A 26,405-nucleotide genomic window follows, 5' to 3' on the forward strand; every position below is an offset into this window, starting at 1 on the left:
ACATCTACGTGGATATATATGTACACATTGAGTTTTAAGACAAATGATTGGTATCAAATAATTGGACTAAGTAACCTAAAGTTAAAAAAAAGTCTACGGAAACTTAATAAAAAATATAAAAAGTATACAAACATTACAAGTAAAAATAAAATAAATAAATATGTTTATCTTTGAGAGCGGAACGTTCGAAAACATTATTTATTATGAAATAAAAATTGATAATGATATCACACAATAGAAAACAAAATAAGACCAGCAATATTCTAAGCAGTTAAGCCAACAACTTATAGTCTTAATTATATTTGATCCAACTACTTTGAACCAACGATATACCTTAATCGGGTACCAGAAGTTTATGCAGTCTATGGTTACCATTGAAAGGGAAGCACTTTAACACGGACAAGCCGGAAGCGAGTAGCGGAAGCGGAGAAACTTATATGACCTCAATATTCGTTGTATAAAATGATATAAAAAATATTATTATTTAACTAACGACAAGTGAAGCGGGCAGGTAACAATACCGCAGTTCATTTACTCACTTCGTATCTCACTCATGCAATTAATGTATTTTTACATTAACCGATTTACATTAATACGGTATTTTGATTTTTGCATCCGATAAATGTATAATTATACCTCTACGGCTAATAATTGTAAAGGTAAAATGAAAATATCATTATATAAATAAGTTCTTCTTTCAATTTCAAAATATGTAAATTAATATTCGTGATAAAACAGAAGCTAGGATTGACATGTAATCTATTATTATATATTTTAAGGCTGAAACGCATTATCTTTCTTACTATGTGTCCACCCTTACTCATTAAGTGAGGCGATTAAGGCTGTTTTTCCTTGGCAAGTGGCCTTTTAATTACTGAGTAACGTGTAATTACTTAGTAAACCGTTTGTGTTACTTACAGAACATTTCCACTTAACGCATGAAATTTAAGTGAAAATTAAATTTATATAATATAATGATAAGTGCTCGTTTTTTTTAAGCGCAAACAAAATCTCAGTCGCTACGGCATTGACGAGCGATATGTTGACATCTCACCAGAGCGAAGCGAAGAAGCGACTATACAAGTGCCAAATGCGCATGCAGTGACACACCTCGTGCATCTAACGACTGAAACAATTTCCTGCTCAAACTCATTATCAACTTCCTAGAACATCTACAGAGGACACACGATTGGATCAAGAGAGGGGTCAACATAAACGGGATCTTACCGTCAAACAGCAATACTTAATACTGTTGTGTTACGGTTTGAAGTGTGAGCCAGTGTTACTTCAGGCACAAGGGACATAACGTCTTAGTTCACAAGGTTGGTGGCGCATTGTAATAATGAATATTTCTTAGGGTATTAATGTTCATGGGCAGTGGTGATCACGAACCTTCAGGCCCATCCACCTACCTTTATTATAAAAAAGGGATAAAAGCGCTCCTCAGTTTGAAGTAGAATTTATTTTCATCAACGGAAGTGCTTTAAATACCCGATATACGCATTGCATTTGCAAAAAACCCAGAAAGTTATCAAATGTGTCTCACTCACCAATAGGAGACAAAGAATATGTAAATACAATTTAATCATATTATATTATCAGTTCAGATTGCCATGTTCTGTACATTGAACTCTATCAGCTCGAAATTTGAGAAAAAAACTATTTATATCGATAGCATAATAAAGTTTTCTTGTGTACCTACTTGTTATTTAATTTCCTTCTTGCTAAATGTTAGCACAAATTTGTTTTGTTAGAATAAATTATTTAAATAATGTTTGCATGGATTTAAAGTTGGTTTCGAAGCAATTTCTGTGGAAGCTGTTTAATGAATGCCCTCATTGCTCGTTATTTCAATTACTAAGAAAACATATTAGCATAAACTTTAATGAAAATAATTAGTGAGAACTGTTTAGTGGGCTAGGTCTCTTATTTTACCTGCAGTTCTCATTTTTATAAAGTCTTGTAATTTTTTTTACTTTCATTTAGGCTTAAAAAGGGTTGCGGTTAATGCGCTGCATTTATTTCGGGAGAGTAAATCCTTTTTACATTTGGATCTATTCAGATTTTTACAGTTCTGTATTACGTCAGTCCTTTTTTTTTCATGTTCATCCGTTTTCATCGTGCAAAATGGTTTCTTCTATTATTGCTGTTTGGGAAATAATTACTTACTGAAATTATACTAACAAAAGTATAAAACATTTCAATAATCAATATAGAATATGTGTTAAATTGATTTTACGATACTATTTTCTTGGTGGCTCACGATACGATTTTGGAAATATGATGTTCGTTGCACAGGATATGTGTTCCAATGTATAGACTTTACCATTGTATAGACTATTACCGAAGGCAGACAATCTCAAAAACGAATAAACTTTACTTAGTGGTAGGACTATATACAAGATACCCACTCCATAGATATTCTATCGCCAAATATTTAGTATTGTTTTTTGCCAAGGTTGGTGGCGCATTGGTGATGTCAGGAGCGGTTAATGTTTCTTATAGCGCCTGTGTGTGTGGGCGGGCAGGAATAACGAATTTACGGTTTAACCAAGTCTTGCCTACGTAAACACTACCGTCTTCCTATTTCTGAACTGAAAATGAATTCGCAGAAAACCCTTTGAATTTGAATACGCAACTTTGGATCTGAACCCAGGACCTCGAGATCTGTAGAACTATATGTCACTAGACCATCATAATAGTTAACTTTATATATATAATAGACATGCATAATTATAAACCGCATTTAAAACAGCGGGGCCAGGCTATTGATATGTGTTGTTCACAGCTTAAAATTCCATAACAATATTTAAAATAAATTCGCGGTTCGCGTAAAATAAAACAGCAATACCGAATATGACAATTTTTATTCTACTGATGCATGCGGGATGTGTGTTTGCTACACATTTGCTCGCTGGTAGAATATCAAGATATTGTTATAGAATAGAAATGTACTTTTGTCTTTTTGATTATATATATTATTTTAATTTAAAATAGGAATACGTGCGAATGGCGTCTGATTGGATCATCGCTGCCCCGAGACATTTATTTATTAATTTTAATAAATTGTGCTTGAGTAAATAATGTATCCCTTGAGTGATTCTTGATTTGTCGTTTATTGCCCATATACAAAATTTCGCTCAAACATAATGTCTGGTGAGGACTTACATAGATGATTTGACAGGTGGTCAAATATAACTTAAGGAATATAGATTAAGATTGTCACATCACATTGTATATAAATTTAGTGGTAGGTATTTGTGCGAGCCCATCAGGGAAGGTACCATCCACTTATCAGATATTCTACCGCTAAATTAGTAATGTTGTTTGCAACTACAGACAGAAGAAACAACATCTTAGTTCCTAAAAAAAACGAGAATTCGCTTCGAGGTCGAGTTTCTTTAGCCGGTTCTTTAATTATTTCTTTCCGATCCAGTATTTTTTGATTTGTTATTTAATAAATAAATATAATGCTTTTGTATTGAATTAATATTTTAAATAATAATTTTTATATGCATTTAAAATTTAAGCATTAAATTTTTTGAATGGAACCGCATGACAATGCTTTATGTAACCGTATTGTAGCATTATCATATTCAGTTACCTCGGAATGCCATTTTCGCTAGCGCGCCGATGGCATCGGAATACTGTAGTTTTGTATGCGAGCTGTATTTATACATTTAAATGCTGAAATAGGTTTGAATTGTTATTGTTTTCTTTGAATAATTTGAGCAAATATTTAAATTACATTAACTTCTTTATTTGGCATATTAAAATACGACTTTTTTATTTATACTCTTTACTATACAAATAAAGCATCATACTTGTGCTTTGAGTAGAAACGATAATATATTATGTGTCATCAAAGCTATGATCCTCAAATCTTGCCTTTTCTGCAGCTATCAACATGGAATCGGTAAAACATACAACTAAGCTGAATAAAAATCTTTAAATCAGAACAGTACGATACTTATTAGATTATTAAATATTTACTTATCCCATTGGTATATGATGATCACAATAACATAACACAATAATAAATTTATAAATTTGGAGAAACAAACAAATACTTGATTCTTTTTCAACGAAATCATAGAATCCTTAGGTTTTACATCTTACTGATTGACTGACTCATGCGTGTCATTCCACAGACGTCAGAGCAATTCAATAAGGCGGGATTGCATTTGGACTGGACGTTTCAAATTCACTATTCTAAGGCCAGCGTTCCCTCCTTCATGTTTTATTAATACCACTCAATCCTCACCAAGTACCAATATATATTTAAAAAACCTTGCACCTTCTCATTTCAACCCTTATACGAGTATAATTTGCTCTCAAAGGTTAAATATAATAAAAAAATATGAAATATATAGAAAGTTGATTAAAAGTGATTCTTAATTTCGTGTGCTTGATTTATGCTTATAAATTATATATTCGGTGAAGATCTGCCAGGTGTGTCCTCCAACAGATCAACTTAGTAGAATAAACTCCATACCTTCTCAAATTAGACTAGCCAGCTACATAGCAGATATTTAGTGCACATGTGTATGTGCACACAATTGTATCACGTGTGTACGTGATACAATTGTGTGCACTAATTTTACGTGCAAACATTGCCCACTTCAAATCCTTGGACTACTACTAATAGTTCATTTATGGAAAAGAACCAATTGTTTATTTTCCTCAACGGGACATAACCACTCACAACAGCATTATATAACTAGCCTATATAAATTAGCCATTATACCCACGATGTATATAAAGTTTGGGCAGGTATTTGTGAGATGGAGATCATGGTAAAAGAGGTTTTATAAAAATAGGCGTTCCGAGATCTACGTTTGAAACGTTTTTAAACACCCTGCGCAATGCGCCTGTCAAACCTCTCCTTAGCGAGGAGAGCGGAATCCCCCTCACTCAACCGACACCTTTGAACGACAGCATCCGGCAACGAATGCCGCCATTTCCTAGCCGGCGCAAATGTAACTGATCGTTACCATTTCGTTCATCCAAAACTTCGAATACTTTAATTGGTTTTTACGATATACGAGTAGAAGGTATACTGTAGCCGTTTTAGTTCAGACAACAGCTATGATGTTATCATTTTCCTCTTCTCTTCTCTTTTAAAAATATACACTTGTATTGTAAAAAAGTATAAGGCTATCAAGATAAAAATATATTTCTATGTTACGAATTTGTAAATATATTTAAGTTGAAGTGTAATCAGATATTATCTGTTTTGCTCCGGTCTTTCAGCAAATTTGCATTCTATGGATTATCCGGTTGCGTAAACCAGTCCCACGCAAATATTTGTGTTGGCCTTAAGTCCGAAAACTTGGGTTAATAATATTAAAACACGGACATCAAGATGATAATTTTATATTATTTGACAGCTTCGTTGGTCAATTGATAATAAGTTCAATTTGTCTTGCGTAAACATTGCTTTTTTTGTATTTAATTTTTAATTACTGTTACTAATTGGTTTTGTATATAATTGTTTAAAGTTCTAATTTTAATAATTTTTGACTCACTATTTACTTTCTGCTTTTTATTTATATTATATATCAGTGGAAACTTGATTGGTTTATGTGTTATTTTATTATTATTTATTATATCTGTATAATTGTACCGTTTGTTTCCCAATAAATAAATAAATAAATAAAATCAGTGTTTCATTTAAAACCCGCTAAACAAAGTTTATAAATAAAACCGTAAATTTCTGTATTAATAAGTTACAGAAGGATTATTAACTTGGTTAATTCTATACTAGTTAAGATCAGTGATTTTGAATTTATGATACAAACGATATTTTTGCTTCATATCACATGTCTGTACAGAAATCAATCGATTGAATGATTATTAAATAAAAACAAAACATGCATTAATTTTCATGTAATATAAGATGATAAATAAATGACATTGTTTTAATGGGTAATACTATTATAATTATTATTAATTACATTGTTCCACGTGCTTGGGTGAAATTCAAAAGATTTTTCATCATTAAATTTATACAAAACTGCATTTTTTTTTCTTTTTCTAGCGCGTCTGTATGTCTACTCTAGTTGAAGACGAAATATTTTAGCAATGTTGAGATGACACATATGTATCAATTGGCTTAACATTTTGAACTGTTTAATGATGATCAGTAAAACAATGTTATACTACAGTAAATATCTAGAACAACATAATATATAAATAATTATAATTATTATAATATATAAGAATATAAGGGGAGCCGACAACAACCTAGGCTCTCTACCGTCAACCTCACCTGCTCGTGGTACATCCTGCTAATCAACGAACGAGGCTCTGGCGACCGAAATCGTGGCGGTATAACCACACAAATGCTGGAATCCGAAAATGCAAATCCTGGTAGCAGGCAGCAGCGCTATTAGTGAAAGATTTTCAGCCACTGCGATCACCAACCCGCCTACCAAGCGTGGTGACTAAGGCAAATACCCCCCTATGAGCGACGACAAAAATTCACGGCCCCCAATTCCCGGTAATCGCACTATTCCTGGCCACGGTACCGGCCATGGTAACGTTGCGATGGGGGGTGCAAAGAATCCCCTGGCTACGGTACCACAAACGGCGACTGTTCTGGCCACGTATAATGGACGCTCTCTGCGACTGGACGAACATCTGACAGTATTGGAAGTAGAGTTAAGTTGTATTAACTGGGATATAGTAGGTCTATCAGAAATAATACAGAAGACCCCTCGGTCTTCTGTATTATTTGCCTTAGTGTGTGTATTCCTCATATAATCAGCCTATATGCCTAGCTTTGTGGACTACGAAAAAGCCTTCGATACCATCGAGACCTGGGCTGTTCTGGAATCCATGCAGAGATGCCTAATTGGCTATCGGTATGTCCAGGTGGTGAAGTGTTTGTACGAAGCCACAACCATGACCGTCCAAGTACAAGATCAGAGCACAAGTCCAATCCAATTGCATCGCGGGGTAAGACAGGGAGATGTAATCTCACCGAAACTCTTTACCAATGCTTTGGAGGACGTCTTCAAGACGCTCGATTGGAACGGACGCGGCATTAATATAAATGGCCAACACATTGCACATCTGCGATTTGCCGACGACATTGTCATCATAGCGGGGACTCTGCAGGATTTGTAAGAGATGCTAAACAGCCTGAGCGGTTCTTCAAGACAAGTAAGTCTCGGGATGGACATTGAAAAGACCAAAATTATGGCAAACCGACATGTATCCCCGAGACCAGTGGTCGTAAATGGCTCTCCACTTGAAGTTGTGCAGGAATATATCTACCTGGGCCAAACTATACAACTTGGCCGGCACAATTTTGAGAAGGAGGCTAAAAGAAGAATACGTTTGGGCTGGGCGGCATTCGGGAGGTTACATCATATTTTTGAATCGTCGATCCCACAGTCGCTTAAGACCACGGTCTTCAATCAGTGCGTCCTACCTGTACTGACTTACGGTGCCGAAACGTGGACACTTACCGTAGGACCGGTCCACAAATTTAGGGTCGCTCAGCGAGCAATAAAACGCGCGATGCTTGGGGTTTCTCTGGCAGATAGAATCCGAAATGAGGACATTCACTAGAAAACTAAAGTCACCGACATCGTGCGTAGAATTAGCTCGCTGAAGTGGAAGTGGGCTATCATGTCTCCAGGCGCATTGATGGCCGATGGAGCCGACACGTGTTAGAGTGGAGACCACGCTTAGGGAAACGTAGTGTAGGACGCCCTGAGACAAGATGGGACGATGATTTAAAAAGGGTGGCAGGTTCGGGATGGATGCGGACTATGGTGCTTTCGTCCAGCAGTGGACGGCAAAAGGCTGAAAAAGAAAATATTATAATTTATTTCTTACAGTAAATTTAATTCAATATTTAATAGATATATAGCAAACTCAATGTCGAGAGTCAAGATGGCCTAGTGGTTAGAACGCGTGAATCTTAACCGATAATCGTGGATTCAAAACCGGGCAAGCACCACTGAATTTTCATGTGTTTAATTTGTGTTTACATTCATCTCGTGCTTGACGGTAAAGGAAAACATCGCGAAGAAACCTGCATGTGTCTAATTATCATACCAACTCGCATTGGAGCAGCGTGGTAGAATAAGCTCCAAACCTTCTCCTCAAAAGGGAGAGGAGGCCTTAGCCCAGCAGTGGGACATTAACAGGCTATTACTGAAACTCAATGTACGGGACGTTAGATGTTAGGAAGATATTCATATATAAAGAATCTTGGAGGTTAGGACAATTAAAAACTATATAATCAATTGAACTTTCTTCTAAGCCGTATTGACAAATAGAATTGTCTTTAATTTTTATTTTATCAATTGAAAGGATACGGATAGAAATTGTCATGACCCAAAAATCTGCGTTCTTTAGCTTGAAATGAATATATTTTAAAATTTTGTAATTTCAGTAAACTTAAAAATAAAACATAATATACATTAAATAACTAAAAAGTTTTTAATGCGCACACAATGTGAATAAAGCGTTATTACTACAGCAAGTTTTAAATTATTGCTTACAGTTTTTATTTTTCTGTCAGACAATAAAATAATCAACTATATATAGTTGATTATATATATTTATTGTTTTATCTTATATACTTTATTATATTTTTATTTATTGAATCATTTAAATATGTGTAAGCTTACATGACATACTCATTATACAAATAAATATTCGTTGCGGACCGACGACAGACAGGTGTGCACAGACGGCCGGAGATCGCGGCGACAAGTCGAGAAATTGGCGGTCAAAACTAGCAGCATCAGTTTCTGCTCTTTTTTTGCCCTCAAAAGGATCTCGACAGCGATTTGCTCGATTATTTGAAATCATAATTCATTAATGTGAATGTGAAGTCCTCAAAAATGTATTCTTATATATTTATATGTAGTGATATTTTTTTAGGAAGGTATAATGGTTCCCCTTAATCGGCACGTGCAGCACCATAAAAAATATTAACCATCCCAATGCACCATCAACTTTGACATTTATAAGTTCCTAAATTATTGTAATTTTGGTGAGACGTTCTGTGTAGGTTGGTGAAGATCCTGGTTCAAAAGACAAGATAGAAAATCTATTTGTGTCGTTCATTATAAACCATTTCTATAGATCCTAATTCTAGCCATGCCAATACAAGGTAGCTATTATATAATATAACATAATAAAATAGCAAATATTGATCTAAATACACATCAACTTTTTTATGATAAAAAAGAATCGTATGTAGTGAAGTCATTCAATACGCTTCTCTTCATTAATAATTCGTTTACAAACGGCTATAATTTTGAGGAGCACAAGGTGACGAAATTGGATGACAATCTCTTATATAACGTTGAAGCAATACAAATCTTTATTTATTTTTACACTTCCCCGGTCAAATCTTAAAGTATACTTTGCAGCGGAGCAATATCGGTTTAATTAAGGCTGGTCAAACATTTGTTCAGCTCTTGCGTAACGAGATAGGAGAAATGAAACTAGCCGATGAAAGAATTATTGTTACTTGAGATACCGTTTTGAGAGAGATAGTGCTTATAAATAATCACTTTAAAAATATATTCACAAATTTTCATCTGATTTGTCTATTCAACTAAATAAAATCGATGTATCTTTCTATTACTTTTAGGATAAATTAATTTTATCGTTTATATTGCTAATTAAATCGCAAATTTCCAAACCCATTTAAACAATTATTTTTATTTTTGTATATCTGATCGGATATATCAAATACAATTACTGATATTCAAAGTTATCTTAACGATTGTCTTTTTTCGATCAAAATAGGTTGTGTCTATCGAAAGCTATAACAACTTGATTTTCCCTTACATATTTATTCCAATTACATATAGTATAAGTAATAGTTTAATTCGAGTGAAACCGCGAGCTAGTAATAAATAAATATGTTTTGAAAAATATCATATTTATTCAGTTTTTTTTTTATGTTAGGCAGATAAAACTCATTATAGAGTTCTGTGTTATCTTGGTAAGTATAAAATTAACTACGTTACCCACAAAAAGTGATACGTAACCGTACCGTTACAGCCTGTGAATGTCTCACTGCTGAGCTAAAGGCCTCCTCTCCTCTTTTTGAGGAGAAGGTTTGGAGCTTATTCCACCACGCTGCTCCAATGCGGGTTGGTAGAATACACATGTGGCAGAATTTCAGTGAAATTAGACACATGCAGGTTTCTTCACGATTTTTTCCTTCACCGTAAAGCACGAGATGAATTATAATCACAAATTAAGCACATGAAAATTCAGTGGTGCTTGCCCGGGTTTGAACCCACGATCATCGGTTAAGATTCACGCGTTCTTACCACAGGGCCATCTCGGCTTTTTGCGATACGTGTTCAGTGGTAATGCTTTTGTTTAAATTGTTAGTTAATCTCATTATACGAACAAGGGCCTTTATATATTATATCCCATGGTGCCAACCATGAAAGTAATATTTCATATTTAACCGTGTTGTGTTTCACTAAAATATTATCACTTTAGTCAAAGATAATATTAATGTCAAATAAACATATCCACATAATATTTTTTAGATGTTAAAGTATCATTTATACATAAAATATCTAAACTTTCATGATTAAATTACAAAAGAGTTTGCTGAAAGTCGCCGCACTTAAGAATAATTACACAAAGTGTCTAAAAATATATTCCGAAGTCTTTATAAGTAACAAAGTTGTGTCAGTACGAGAAATAATGATTGTCTGAATTTTGTGATAATTTAATTTAAACTTTCACTAAATTTTGTGGGCGACTGGAATTAAACATTCCAAGGAATGGTTAATATTTCTTACCATTCTTAGGAGTAGTTAATATTTCTTAGGGCACCAATGTCTATGGGCGGTGGTGACTACTTACCATCAGGTAGCCCATTTGCCAGGCCGCCTACCTGTTATAAAAAAAATAAATTACTATTGTACTTTAATATGGAATGCAATACCCATATGAAAACTAGATAAAAACTAATTGATCGAAAAATTATTAAAGTACTTATAATAATATCCTGGGACATCCTATACTACTTTTATTTTGTAAATACATACTTATATAGATAATTACTATATAACTTTGTGCAAGCTCTTCTGGGTAGGTACCACCCACTCATCAGATATTCTACCGCAAAACAGCAGTACTTGCTATTGTTGTGTTCTGGTTTGAAGGGTGAGTGAGCCAGTGTAATTACACACACAAGTGACATTACATCTTAGTTCCCAAGGTTGGTGGCGCATTGGTGATATAAGCGATGGTTAACATTTCTTATAACTCCAATGTCTATGGGCGTTGGTGACCACTTACCATCAGGTGGCCCATATGCTTGTCCGCCTTCCTATTCTATAAAAAAAAATTACACCCGACTCAGGACAAACAGACATGTTCATGCACACGAATGTCTGTCCTGGGTGAGAATCGGACCCACAACCTTCGGCGAAAAAGGCAAGTATCTACCAACCACGCCAACCGGCCTGTCAAACTTACTGACATACACATTTATACTATCGACGTTTTATGTTTGTGCTTAAAAGCCGTCGCCTAAGGCTGAAAAGAAATATCTTATTTTTATGTAAAGAAAATAAAAAAAAAACCTCAAATTGATTTTATTGTGATAAAGAAAATTACTAATAAAACTGTTTTTTTTTTTAATAAAATACCATCTGAAATTGAGAATGTTTGTTCTTTTAAAACATTCAAAACGAAAGTAGCTCAATACCTTATGACAAATTCAAAAAAAGAATATTTAAATAAATGTGCTAAGAATACAACCCATTCTATTTACATTTTGTTTTGATTGACATATATATTTACATAATTAGGTTTTCACATTGACATTTCACATTTTCAAAGAAGTGACTTTTTATGTCTTATTTGAGAATAAATATACCTTTAAAAAAAATGAAATACTTGTCTACATAGAAGATATAATTCTATATGTATAAAGTTATTCTTTGAAAATCCGTTTCGAATTTATTATTCACTAGTAATTTGGTCAGACATAAAAAAGTAATTTTTATACATAAAAATAAAATACATTCACATAAAAAAAAGAAATAAAAAACGATTCGCAAGTTACTCCGAGCTATACATCTCTCATTAACGGTTTACTGCGTTTTGACTTTTATGGACATTTCCGCGTGTAAAAATTTCCCTTTGAACGTTTAAAAGCGCATTCATCTCTGTTTGCTCCTCATTTTTACCCAAAAGCCTTATGGAGGCTTTTTGCCACTATATCTACACTGTATTTAACAAAAACTTATATCGATAGTATTGAATATTTCCAATTGCATTAATAATAATAAATAATCTTTATTCACATAAAAAGTTACAAAGTATAATGAAGTCCCTGATTTCTGAGCTAGGCTCAAAGACCTGTATTACAGAAATCAGTGTCCTCTCTCATATTTTAGTGTCATATCGTTCTATGTAAATAAAAATAAGTGATTAATAATTATAGAGTGGAGTGTGTAGGTATGTAATTAATGTCTGAATGTAAATCAAATCAAATCAAAATATATTTTATTTAAGAAGGCTCTTGCCGGCGCTTTTGAATCGTCATTTTACAAGATTAAATTAAATTTAAACTACCATTGGTTCGGAATGTATATACCACCGAGAAGAATCGGGTAGAAAGTCAGTAGTTACTCTTTTTCGACAGTCAAATTACATAAATAATTAAATGCAATTAATATTTTAAATCTACAAATACTTACACTTTTTATCGTCCATATAATCGTTGTTTTGTTATTTATTGAGTTATAAGCCATATTAATTAAAGTTTTCTTCTCATTCTATTTTAATTTATTGTGTATGAAAAATAATCTAACAAAATGGCTAGATTGCAAGTGCTCGTTATAATCGATAATAAAAATCAAATTATTAGCTAGGGGGACTTAGCAAATTGTATTATAAGTGATTTTGCTATTTAATTTTTTCAGGCACTGGGCTTAAGCAAATAAACCTTGGATTTTAGGCTAAATATTAAATATAGATAGATAGTATGAACTCAGTTACAAAAAATGATGCTTGACCTTAAAATAATTTAAATTAATATTGTTGGCATGAACTAATTTGGAGCAGCAGCGGTTGGAGATTGAGAGCTGAAAATCGAGCTCAGTGGCGTGCCATTGGAGAGACCTATGTCCAGCGGTGGACGCGAAAAGGGTGATGATGATGATGATGAACTAATTTAAAAAATTAAAAATTGAATATTTATTTTGAAATAATATTGAGAATATCGTACAATTATATTATGTTAGGAAAAGGAAAAATTAAATTTCAAAATCTATCCGTAAATCATAACGAAAAAAAATTGTTCAAATTTTTGAGATCGTATGAAATATAGCGAGGCCTATAACGGCTGGAGGGCGAAATATAGGCGATTTGAGCACTCACACATGGAGTTGTTATCGGTGTTGGCTCGGACAGATGGTCGATTCGAACGATTTCATGCAACAGTTTCGATTTTTGTGACTAGCTCACTATTCTATGAAACATTTATTGAAAACGACTTGATATACCTGTGACTGCGTTCACGAGAACGATAGATATAACATTTTTGAACGTTTTCATTTCCCAGGACTTTCTAGGTCATATGTTTGACATAAGTACTAACATAAGCTCAACATATAACATATCGTACTTCAACCTAATTCAAATCTATCTATTCTCTTCAAGGTCATCTTTGCTAAGGTCTTATATATACAAAATATGCTGTAAAATGTAATGTTTAAATAAATGTCTCTTCTTCAAGTTTGAAAAATCAATTTCAATTTCAAAACTCATACACCAGTGAGAGATTAACATCACCACCAACGCCTTTAAAAGTTTCCCAACACGAGAGTCTAATTTCCCGTCTGCTTTCTGACGATTTCTCGACAGAAATTATCAATGACTGTTTCTGGCCTAACCCAGGATACAAACCAAGTATCTGAAGTTTCACAAGCTTGATTCAGTTGAAAAACGAAACAATGATGTCATGAACAATATGATTACATCCGAGTTATTGTTTACAATGAAAGTGAATGAAATGTCTGGAAAATAACAATTTAAAGATAAATATGAATGGGAAGCCTTTATCAGACGTTGTCTAGTATCGTTATACTTTTCCTCGGACCAGTATCAAAGTTACTACAGCACTATATTTTATCAACCCTAACAGCCTGTAAATGTTCCACTACTAGGCTAAAGGCCTCCTCTCCTCTTTTTGAGGAGAAGGTTTGAAGCTTATTCCATTACGCTGCTCCAATGCGGGTTGGTGGAATACACATATAGCAGAATTTCAGTGAAATTAGACACATGCAGGTTTCGTCACGATGTTTTCCTTCACCGTAAAGCACGAGATGAATTATAATCACAAATTAAGCACAAAAAATTTAGTGGTGCTTGCCCGGGTTTGAACCCACGATCATCGGTTAAGATTCACGCGTTCTTACCACTGGGCCATCTCGGCTCACCAAGTTAGTCAATTAGAAAGTATTGCATGTGTCATTCGAAACTCATAACAGTTCACATTCAATTCACAATAGCACTTGCATTGCCATTTGATGTCTGTGACACCTACAATATTACCCTCGGTGTGTGGATTTCTCTTTTGTTACACACGACCCACAACAGTCTATTGCAGCTACAAATACAAAAAGAAAATTAACACGCAAAAACACGAATCGTTTTAATTTAAATAAAAGATATAATAGTATATTATCTAAAATATCGGGAAAATGGTTTGATATGTACCGAAAAAAGAAAAAAGTATGTCATGTTATCAATACCTAAGCTCTTGCTTCTTCAAGTTCCACCAAACACTCAAAAGTACAATAATACTTTATTCAAGTAGCCCCAAACCACTTTTTATTGTAATTTTATAAGCTTACTCACCCTCGAAGCCGGGCCACAACAACAATATTGATACTATGAAAAGTGTCGAAGCACGCTCCAAGATTACCAATACCTAAATAATAACTTAGGTCACACAATGTTAAATAAATATCTGATATCCCATTTACAATACAACTGTATGTCACAAGTGTTGCTGAGCCGAATAGGTAATTAGGTAAATCTAGACGGAGCCCCGTCTTCTAACAATGTCTTTGATTAGTAGATTACTAGCCGAAGCGCTTTCAGGAACTGTTCCCTGTTACCTCACGTCTCACGATTCATGCTTACGCTATTGTAAACCGGAGCTTCGAATTCAGCAGCTATTGTTTCAAGTAATTGGGCTTTTTAGATACAAAATGCTGCACATTCTGCATCTAATGCTGATCGAAATGTTGATAAGGCACGTAATGCTACAAGTTCTTTTTTTATTTGTCTAATCTCTCTGGGCAACTGTAAAATAAGAAGAAAATAATAACTACAATGCTTAAAGATACGATATGACTTACGTTGTAAATAATAAAAACTTGCCTACCAATTTGTTTAGTATTTAAAAATCAATGCGTCCACTGATATGTTACTCTAATCAGATACAAATAATATTATAAATGTGAAAGTGACTCTGTCCGTTTGTTACGCTTTTACGGATAAACCACTAAACCGTATTCGATGAAATTTTGTATCAAGTAAGCTTAAGCCCCAATGGAAGACATAGGCTATTATTTTATATTTAATATCTGCTCTTACTCCCCGACCCCGTACCCTGAACACGTGGGTAACCACGAGATAAAACTAGTTTTATTATAAATAAACCACGTTTGTGTCTTTGTAACAAACACAGCTGTGAATTCCGCTAACGACCTTACGCTAAAGAAAATTGATTTAAATACCTTGTTATTAAAAACAATTAGACTCTTACGTGAAGACTCACGTACAACGGGGACATATGAATTACACAACTTTTTCTAGTATAAAAGAATTAGTTAATACTTTAATTACATATATTTACGAAATGGCACGAAAATGAAATTTAGAAAACCTATTTTGTTAACATGTTTTCAATGTCAGAGTTACCCGCTAAATTAAAGAACAAGTAGTAAATTCAATTTTATTAATATTGTTATGCAAGCTCTAGTTTTGGTAGATTGATTCTACAGCGCACATAAATTTTTCTATCGCCAAACAGTAATACTTTGCATTAATATATTCCAATATAAAATGTGAATAAACCCGTGTAGTTACAGACATCTTAGATCCTATTGGTTGGTGGATCGCTTGTGTTGGCACACATACGTATGTATTAAATATGTCCTGCACAGCTGGACATCGTCGTCATCATCACCAAAAGTTCAACAACATATGGATTTTCTTGGCCAAGAAACCTTATCATCCATTTGCCCACCTGGCTACTAATTTTAAATTAAGCCCATATTACACAAGTGCTCACACCGTATTATACCGTGGCCTACTGGATACACTTAGAACTGAATTGAAACCACTGTAACTTGAACTGTATGTTGCGTATATATTTATTTTTGAACTTACTTTATTGAACTTATATTTGCCAAGATATATATATATATATATATATACATTTGGTGTGAACACCAGCGAAATTTAAATTACACGATATAAGTAATGCCTAATATTATTACTAAATAGCGATATTTAACAATTTATAATGAGAATAAAATTTGAATTTAACAATCTTAAATAGAACAAAATCTAACAATTTTAAAATCAAATCAAAATTATTTATTCTAAATATCTTTTCAAAAAAGAAATACCTAAAAAGCTTGAGAACTGGTGAAAATTAAATTAAGAACAATTGGAATTTGAAAATCTTGAACAAAAAGCAAATACGATTTGTAAGTATGGGATGCACGCAGGATAATACACTTGAAAATGAAGATATACCCTTATAATGGTAGGATGCATCCCATCATTCGACACTTATCTCGTTAACTTATCCAGTATCAAGCGGAAGTAATCGATTGTTTTATTAGACGCACAATGCTACTTGCCTTACTGTCTTGTGTATTCCTTTAGCTGACAGTTCACGGTTCAGGAATTGAAATTTCAAAGCTGATTCGAAAGAATTTTGAATCTTCAAACGGCATTAATTGCGAAAATAAAAATATATGTAATGAAATTTTAAAGTGCCACTAAACTAAAAATACCACCATACAGTAATTAGGACCACTCCTTTTGAAAGTGTAATTTATATAAAAATCGCTAATTTTGAAGTAAAATAAACTATGTTCATTATAAAGTTCCCCTAATGACTTAGCTTAAGATATCTGTAATTCTTATCGGTAACGATTTTTAAGCAAATGATTGGAAGATGATTTCATCTGAGGATGAAAGTATTCATTTGGATGAAGTGTTAAAGAAGTTCGGTGGATTTAGTCGTTACCACATTCAAGCTATTTTTTTAATTAGTTTTGCGTTCTTCAACAATGGAATGCACTGTATCAATTACGTCATCGTCGCTGAGGAGACCCCATACAGGTAATCAATTCTTCGTTTCTAACAAGAATTGTAAATTTTCGTAAGTAGTGTATTAATATCAGAGCTTGAATTAATACTAATTTATGAAAAATTTATAATATAATTGTTGTTAGTTAAACAGTGCTGAGTTTTGAGAGTCGAATCAATAATGACAGAAAATGACAAATCAATATTTAATTAGTGTGAAAAAATTTAATATAAGAAAATAAAAACCAATGATATATTTTTTTGTTAGGTATTTAATTTAAAAAAAAAATTGTTATTTTTAATATATGTATAATGTTTTTGTCAGATTTAAAACAAACCATTGACATTGTTTTGTTTTAAGTGAACAGACAGAACAGCAGATGTGGTGACCATTGACAACTTCTTATCATTTACAGATGTAGAATCGAGCAATGCGAATCACAGATCAGGGATTTCGAGTCACCGTATAATTTCACCACGCCACACAATTCACGGGGTTGTTATAGATATTCATCCGATTCTGAAGAATGTTTCCCGTCCAGTTTCAATACGTCGATTGTGGAAACTTGTGATGAATGGATTTACAAGAAAGAGGATAGCTTTGTTGCAGAGGTAACGTTACATTTTATATTGTTGGATAATAATCATTTTGCCATTTGTTAAAGGGATAAGCATACATATATTCAATATAATAGAGATGTAGAAGACGTTTGTATCTGTCTTATTGACATTGAATAAATCAATACCTAAAATATATTAAATAAAATAATAACAAAAAATATGGAGTTGGTATTCGTTGATTTTTATGCAGGATAGTAAAGATAATATTTTATATTTCATTGTATTTAATAACATATGTAGCTTTATGATTGTATGGTAGTATGTCAAGCCCGTCTGAGTAGGTACCCACTCATCAGATATTTTATAAATATTTTGAAATTAAATCTACATTTTGCAAACGTGCGAAGTTACGAGCAAGGATGAGTAACTAGTACTAACATTATTTTATGTTAGCTTTCTAATACTGAAACGATCTTTGATACTGTATCACAAAACGTTAACGAATAAAAAAAAGCATCCATGTAATTTTCAGTTTAATCTGGCGTGCCAAGATTGGAAACGGACATTTGTGGGAACGATTCATAGTATAGGACTGATGTGTGGACTATTTTTTCAAGGACAACTTTCTGATAGGTATTGGAGACGTATTTAACTTAATATATTTACTTTCTATAAAAAAAATCTCAATTTTTTTTTTGACTTCAACTTGATTAATTTATTTCTAAATGAGTGAGAGTTTTGTCCGATTGAGTAATGAATCTATTAAAGGATTTTGTGTATTCATGAACAGGTACGTATGTACCAGTAGGTGTTCCAAAAACGTCACAAAAATACTTATTAATTATTAATGCGAAAGGGAGTTCGTTACACGTTTTTCCACGACGTAACTAACCGATCTGATAACTGATTGTTTGTATAAATTTCTCACGGAAAGGACGTAGATTACTAACATCTCCCACAAAACAAGTGTAACATTTAGATTTTCTTCTAATGTTAAAAATAAAAAATCATAAAAAAATTTGTTCATTTATAGAATTGGTAGAAAAGCAGCTATCATAATCCCTGGTCTGGCTGCTGCAATATTTGGCATCGCTAAAAGTTATGCTACCACTTATTTAATTTACATTACACTTGAGTGGTTTGAAGCAACGTTTGGAGACAATTGCTCGCCTGCGTTTATTTTAGGTAACTCCATTAATCCAATGACAGCACTAACAAATTATATTATAAGTAAAATGTGATAATTTAACTTTTATTTAATTAAATTTAAGTCAATTTATTTCCTGAGCCTTATTATCATATTTGTTTGTCTATATTAATTAATTTTAAACAAGTTAGTCAGTCAGTTGTTCTATAATTCTTGAAAAATATAAAAGGTTGGTTTAAAGTAAAATTTGTTATTTGTATTGTAAACATTTGCAATACATTTAAAAAATATATTTTCTACTTGGGCTTAAAAGACACCATTAAGGCCGTTGAATAAAATGAAATTCATAAGAAATATATTATTTATTTTCTTACAGGAGTCGAACTTGTTCACAGTGACCACAGATTGCACCAACAAATATTCTTTTGCGTAATGGCGGCTTTGGGTGGAGTATTATTTTCTTTAGCCGCATACTTAGTACCGTACTGGAGACACTTCGTCCAACTGATTTATGCACCGTCTTTGCTTTTCATATTATACTACTTTATCATGGACGAGAGCGTGCGATGGTTACTAAGTAAAGGAAAAAAGGAAAAAGCAACGAAGTTGCTGCTCAAAATGGCAAAATTAAACAAGATAACTTTGGATGAAAAATTACTCGTAAACATACGGTGTGAGGATAATTCGACGAAGAATTGCGCATTATGGGCGACATTTAGTTCGAAAATAGTGATCAAAAGATTTTTGATATGCTTAATATGGTGGATATCATGTACGTTCATATCCTTCGGATTGGTTGTTAATGTTGGTTCATTGGCTGGGAATAAGTACTTAAATTTTGGTATAATGTCATTGTCTGACATACCTGCAAGTATAGCGATGGTGTTCATATTGAAACGATTCAAAAGAAAAAAACCTTTACTTATATCGTTCATAGCAGCTGGATTACTTTGCTTAGTACATCCTATGATACCAAAAGGTACGTTACCTATGATTGACAAAAAGATTATCTTAATTTTATTATATGGTTCATGGCTTATATTGTTAATTTCTAAAGTATAAGGAAAACAATAACCTAAATTTTAAATAAAATTATTTTTATTCCCTAACATCATTGATGTCATTAATTTATTTAAATAATTTTCATTAATTAATTATAAATCAGTAAATGAGGCACTTTAGGGCTATTCTTTAAGAGCAAATTCGAAACTCACCGCAGAAATCGGTCGTGAAAGAGACCATAATAATTATAACATTTCCAGAATACAAGCATCAAAATAATATATCATCATAAGTCGATTGTCAATATTTCATGGATCAGTAATGAAGTGAGTTCTTACAAAATAGCACTGCAATAAAATAAATCTCATCTTACTATTTAAAAGAAATATACAGAAGATTCACTGTCACTCATTTCTTCGCCTCATAAAATGCATAATTATAAATCTTTATTTAATTCACAAAGTTGATCGACAAGACACGCTTATTACCCAAAATATCGAAGCAATTTTTTTTAGAAAAGTGCATAATTGTACAATTTATCAAAATTAGTTTCCATTCGAGTTGTCCGAATGTTCAAATCAAAATACTAAAGACTGCAGCAGCTGTTCCACGTGATTCCGCCCGTGTTAAACGTTACAGCTCCACTCCAGTGTTGTGTGATGTTATATATTCTAACCATTTATTCAGCTCTTTATATTATAGATAAATTCTAGCTTCTCTCAATAATTTTTTTATATAAAACTGCGTTCAAAGAAATAAAGTTCCGCATAAATAAAATAACTTGGATAAATTATTTCATTTTTATGCGGAAATTAAGTATGCGGAAGTTTTCTTCATACATACGTTCAAGTATCAAGATCATTTAGTAATTGTTTATCAATTAGTCTTATAATATGCGAGCTAATTTGTTTCGTTATATTTCAGAATATGTATGGACGTCGACTGGAGTATATTTCTTAGGAAGATTTGTATCAACATTTACATTTGCAACGGTTTATATTTACACCTCCGAGTTGTTTCCAACTTATTCGAGGAATTCCATGCACGCGCTGTGTTCTGCAATCGGTAGAATTGGTTCAATTCTAGCCCCAATGACGCCATTACTGGTAATTGTAATAGCCTGCTATTCCGAAATTGAAATATTAATTCTAATTTACGATGAAAGACGATTCGATTGGGTAATTAAAGATACTTTTAAGAATTTATAAATGATATCAATCTCAAAATTATTAAAAAATCTAACTCAGCCACAGTCATTCTATATGTGAAAGATATATTAATTTAACAATGAAAACTAAAGCAATAATGAGAGCCGAGATGGCCCAGTGGTAAGAACGCGTGAATCTTAACCGATGATCGTGGGTTCAAACCCGCGCAAGCACCACTGAATTTTCATGTGCTCAATTTGTGATTATAATTCATCTCGTGCTATACGGTGAAGGAAAATTTCGTGAGGAAACCTGCATGTATCTATATTCACTAAAATTCTGCCACATGTGTATTCCACCAACCCGCATTGGAGCAGAGTGGTGGAATAAGCCTTATCTCTTTCTCTACCTTCTCCTCAAAAAGGGAGAGGAAGCCTTAGCCCAGCAGTGGACCATTCACAGGCCGTTACTGTACTGTGAAAGCAATAATAAAATTTTATTAAACAAGCAAAATTTTAAACTCCAGTAAAATAGTTTTTAATTTAGCATCAATTGTTTAGTTTTACGATCTGTATGGTAATAAAACTTTAAGTAAGTACAGCGCGTTTTGAACAAACATATTTATTTAATATCAAAACAATTTACTAGTAAAAAAAAGATTCCAAACAAAATATACAGGTGTATATGAAATTTTATATCACTTTAAATTATACGGTTCAGCTTCTGGATATCATTTTCTGATTAAAAGATTAAGTTACTCCATTTTGTTGAAATGAGAAGTTCTAAACAAATTTACATTCTCGTTTATAATATTGCCAGCGGTTTCGACCTCGTTGGAGGGGGGAGGTACCCCATGTCCTTTTCTGTACCCCTGATTACGTGTATGCTAAATTTCATGACAATTTGTTGAGTAATTATAACGTGAGAGTGAAAGAAACAAACTCACTTTTGCATTCATTTATATTAGAAACGATGAAATATTGTTAGCTGTTTTTTAATTGGGCGGGTAAGACAAACAAGCAAATGAGCCAATTCAAAAACTTTTTACTATACCAATAGATAACTGCGAGAACTATAAACAGCTTCTTGCACCCGTAATACGCTGATAAGTATGGAATCTGAGATGTTGTGTCTGTAATTACACTGACTCACTCATCTTTCCAACCGGAACAGAGTAAGAGTAATACCTGGTGAAATATTAAATTTTAAAGTTCCCACATTTATAATATTTTCCGATTGACTTAAGTGCCATTTCTTATATATTTGATTAAATTACTGAATTGAGGAAACATTATTTATTTTTCAGACTCAATACATGGAAAGCCTTCCGACTTTGCTATTTGGGAGTATATCAATCGCTGCAGGGTTGACAACACTCCTAGTTCCCGATCTCGCAAACGAACCTCTCCCGGATAATGTAAAAGAAGCTGAGAATATAGGATCCTTCCCTCTCACCAGCTTATCACAAAAATGTGATAGCAAGGAATAACTAATAGTTAAGATAATTACATCTATAATATAATTGTACATATAAAACTTAGTCATTATTATTTGGCTAAATTAGAGGTTAAAAATATAATAATTATTATTAAGAGGATTATGCATAGTTACTATAAGTTATACTTAACTAAATACTTTAATGTTACAAAATAGAAGTACATCACTATTTACTTACAAATAGTACTTTTCAATATTCATCCGCCCTCTCAACATCAGGACAATAATTACGAACAATTTAAGCACAAATCCCCATTCGATGCCTCGTATTGAATAGCATGCAATGCGGCGCGGCGTAGATTAATATTGCGAGCAGACCCACAGGTGCAAACAGGGCCGAATTGAAAATAGCTTACGATGGCAAAATCCTATTGTCCAGTGACGACACGGTAACGATAAATTATCGTGTATATAAAATGTTTTTTCCATAAGATAAATTGAGTACTAATATTTTATAATTTTTGTTTTATTTTAGACTATTTAGCACTACAAGTAAGGATGCTTAAACAAATCCTAGTGATAAACTTATTAATTGGACTATGTTAGGAGTACTTTAGGTTGAGTATAATCTCTTGGGCGATCGCTGGCCGCCTTCTTAAGAATGGCGTTTTTGCAAATATATATAATGAGACAATGTATGATAAAAGTTTATTGTGATGTCATATATTTTGTTGTCTGTATTTATTTATAATTTTTAGCCTTTAACACAAGAGCCGAGGTAGCCCTGAGGCACTATGCGCACCTTCTCCCTCCGCCACAATAGGCGTCGCCGGGACTAGGGGCGTTCTCAGTACCCTGGTAATCCCCCTAGAGAATGGAGGCCTGCATAGGCAACCGTCAGAGCGTCGTGGTAGCATGCGCAAGCGATCCCATGGCGCTCCTTGTTATGACGGAAAGGGTACCGCTGGTTTTTTAGTGGGTATTCCGTTGTTCGGGATGCACTTGGCGCCTCGGACATCGGCGAGCCCCACGTACCCCCCCACTATTCCCGTGGGGGAAACGCGTAATGCGTTTTTCCAACGACAAAAAAAAAAGAGCCGAGGTAGCCCGGTGGCTAGAATAAGTGAATAAGTACTTCATGTGTTTCATTTTTGTTTAAAGTTTCTTAAATTAATATCATACTTGGTTGTGAAGGAATACATCGTGAAAAAACCTGAATGTGTCGGCTGAATATCTTCCGCATTTGTATCCACCAACCCTCAATAGAATAGTGTGGTGAAATAAGCTCAAAGCCTCGCGCTTAAAATTGTGAGAAGGCCTTAGCTCAGCAGTGAACCTTTACATTAAACAAAAGTAAAATGGCAAAAATAGTGTTGAAAAAATTGGTAGTGTTCTTGCTTACCGTTTCAATATGTAATCAAAATCTCAAAATGTAAAAAAAATATTGCCATCTCGAGTCGCCCGACAGGTGTGAAACCTTGAAGATAATTATTAGTCTTATTAAATATATAGTAAAATAAACAAATACAGATTCAACTTATTTACAGCAACGAAGTATTACGTTATTTACGTACGCCACGCACACACAAGGGAGTTGAGAGTGGCGGCAGCGGAGAAGCGTCATGCCGTTTGCGGTCGCAGAGTACAAGTCGGTCTTTCACATCAATAATGGTGCTAATAAAATCTGTCAGTTTCCTGAATCGCGCTGTCTAGATTCGCTACTGAATATATATAATGTGAAAGTGATTTTGTTAAAATGAACAGACAGAATAAGTTATAATGTGAATAGTGAAAATCATAGTTTCATTAACCGCTTGATCCTCCGAAATTAGTTCAGTACAAACAGTAAAATATTATATAGTTAACAAATATAAAAATTTATATTCAAAACAAATTTCAAATCCATGCCTCCAATAAAAACTTAAGCAGCTAAATCATTACATTAATTTGAAATTAGATGCTGCATAAGTTATACTATTATGTTTTGTAAATTCATTCACAGTTTTATTTATTTATTTTATTGTTATTGATTTTTTTATAAATACAAATAAAATAAAAATAGAATGGATCGAATCGCAATCGTCTCGTAGGTTTGTCAATTGAACGTATCCGTACTGAGTTGCAACCGTGTCGCAATTACACATCCGCATCGAGTTAAAGACGTGGAGCCAATATTGCAAATGTCAATAATCTTACGACTTCTGGCTTCTATATCGTCACTAATAAGAGAGTTCCTAACAATAAATGTACTTATTGGCAAATACCAATCTTATTGAAGCAAATCACAAATTAATTTTTTTTTTTTCAAGGAAAAGGTTATCTAAAAAAAAGTCTTGATGACCCTTTAAAGTTTTACAGTAAACAATTATTAGTCTGATCGCAATCACATATTTATATATATTTTGTATACTTTCGTGATTACGCACTAACTTAGCTGGACAAATCCTGGGACCAATATATAGAAAATAAAATTCGAATATAATCGGACTAATAAATTTGAATGCGAAATTAACTATGTACCCAATTGTTACCTTATCACAAATATAAAAATAAACTGCCATAACATAGTTTGAAATCATGTTTAAAAATATTAGCATATATATAAAGATTCATGGAAAAAAATAACGCGGTTGATGTCGCGGGGAGCAACTAGTATCATAAAAATTAAATGACATTATATATAACATAGTTTCATCAACTTAAGTTGTGGGTCGATAACCTGTGGGTCGATAAACAAAGGGTCAAAGCCTTCGATTTTGGCAGGAAGATAACACAACTTAAAATATGATACGATTTACTAAATCTTATATATTTTTATCCGTTTATCGTTCATAAGTTTATAGTTTTAACTAAGAACCAATTCATTATTACTATTAATAACACCTATGCAATGGTAATCATTCATAGATGCTCTTTACAGTTTAATTCATTCTAGAAAAACGAAACCCTCTTACATCTATCATCACACATTACATCTATCACAGCCTTTTTGTTCCAAATCTACTGAAAGAAAACTGTTGAATTTGGACCCTAAAATTGACCCAAAATAAAAGAGCATCATATATTATTTAAGATATCGGCCAATGATATGGCATAAATTCAATGTCAGCAACAGTAACAGCCTGTTAATAACCCACTGCTGGGCTAAGGCCTCCTCTCCCTTTTGATGAGAATGTTTGGAGCTTATTCCACCACTCTGCTCCAATGCGGGTTGGTAGATTACAAATGTGTCAGAATTTCAGTGAAATTAGATACATGCAGTTTCGTCACGATGTTTTCCTTCACCGTCAAGCACGAGATGAATTATAATCACAAATTAAGCACATGGAAATTCATTGGTGCTTGCCCGGGTTTGAACCCACGATCATCGGTTAAGATTCATGCGTTCTTACCACTTGGCCATCTCGGCTGCGGCTATGTCAAAATAGTTTATTTGTCTTTACTCCTCTTGTAGTTGTAATAGGCTATACGTTCGTTAGTATTATTTTGTTTTCACAATCGTTTGTTGATAAGAACAATGAATAATTTGCTTGACATCGTGTACTTGTGATATAGTCAATTATTTATTTATTGTTAAAAAATCGTTGGTACAAAAATATTTAGTATAAAGCTATCGTCAAATCACAGTTTTCTTCCCCTTCACGTCTTGATACGATTTAAACTTAACATATTATAATATTTAGTGGTAGGGCTTGATGGTACTCGTCTAATCACATATTTTAATGCTAAACAGTAAAACAGTATTGATCAGTTCCGGCTGG

The 26,405-nt window shown here is 33.2% G+C and overlaps 3 protein-coding genes across 6 annotated transcripts in view; 2 read left to right on the top strand and 1 right to left on the bottom strand.

Annotated features, from left to right (window-relative positions):
* The window catches only part of LOC126768150 (tumor suppressor candidate 3), a 534,937-nt gene that overhangs the window by 449,930 nt on the left and 58,602 nt on the right, over window positions 1-26,405 (top strand). The gene's annotated exons all lie outside the window — the stretch shown is intronic.
* LOC126768130 (exocyst complex component 7) overlaps window positions 1-26,405 on the bottom strand; it is a 287,887-nt gene that overhangs the window by 141,581 nt on the left and 119,901 nt on the right. The window lies entirely within an intron of this gene.
* Window positions 17,163-22,705, top strand: LOC126768134 (organic cation transporter protein-like). Of its 2 annotated transcripts, XM_050486061.1 has the most exons (7): window positions 17,163-17,382; window positions 17,766-17,961; window positions 18,443-18,543; window positions 18,944-19,095; window positions 19,434-20,036; window positions 20,984-21,165; window positions 22,514-22,705. In XM_050486061.1, exons 1-7 carry the CDS (start codon window positions 17,216-17,218, stop codon window positions 22,694-22,696), a joined length of 1,584 nt encoding a protein of 527 aa, XP_050342018.1. In that variant the 5' UTR covers window positions 17,163-17,215; the 3' UTR covers window positions 22,697-22,705. The 2 variants fall into 2 exon arrangements, with proteins under 2 accessions (XP_050342018.1, XP_050342019.1); XM_050486062.1 differs by lacking the exon at window positions 18,443-18,543 and having other exon boundaries at window positions 17,199-17,382.

This window comes from Nymphalis io, chromosome 4 (genome assembly GCF_905147045.1).
Source record: "Nymphalis io chromosome 4, ilAglIoxx1.1, whole genome shotgun sequence".
Lineage (NCBI taxonomy): Eukaryota > Metazoa > Arthropoda > Insecta > Lepidoptera > Nymphalidae > Nymphalis > Nymphalis io.

Coding starts and splice junctions, on each gene's coding strand:
- LOC126768134 (XM_050486061.1), top strand. CDS start 17,216: ATGATTTCATCTGAGGATGAAAGTATTCATTTGGATGAAGTGTTAAAG. Junction 20,037..20,983: donor ACATCCTATGATACCAAAAG/GTACGTTACCTA, acceptor GTTATATTTCAG/AATATGTATGGACGTCGACT. Junction 21,166..22,513: donor CCCCAATGACGCCATTACTG/GTAATTGTAATA, acceptor TTTATTTTTCAG/ACTCAATACATGGAAAGCCT.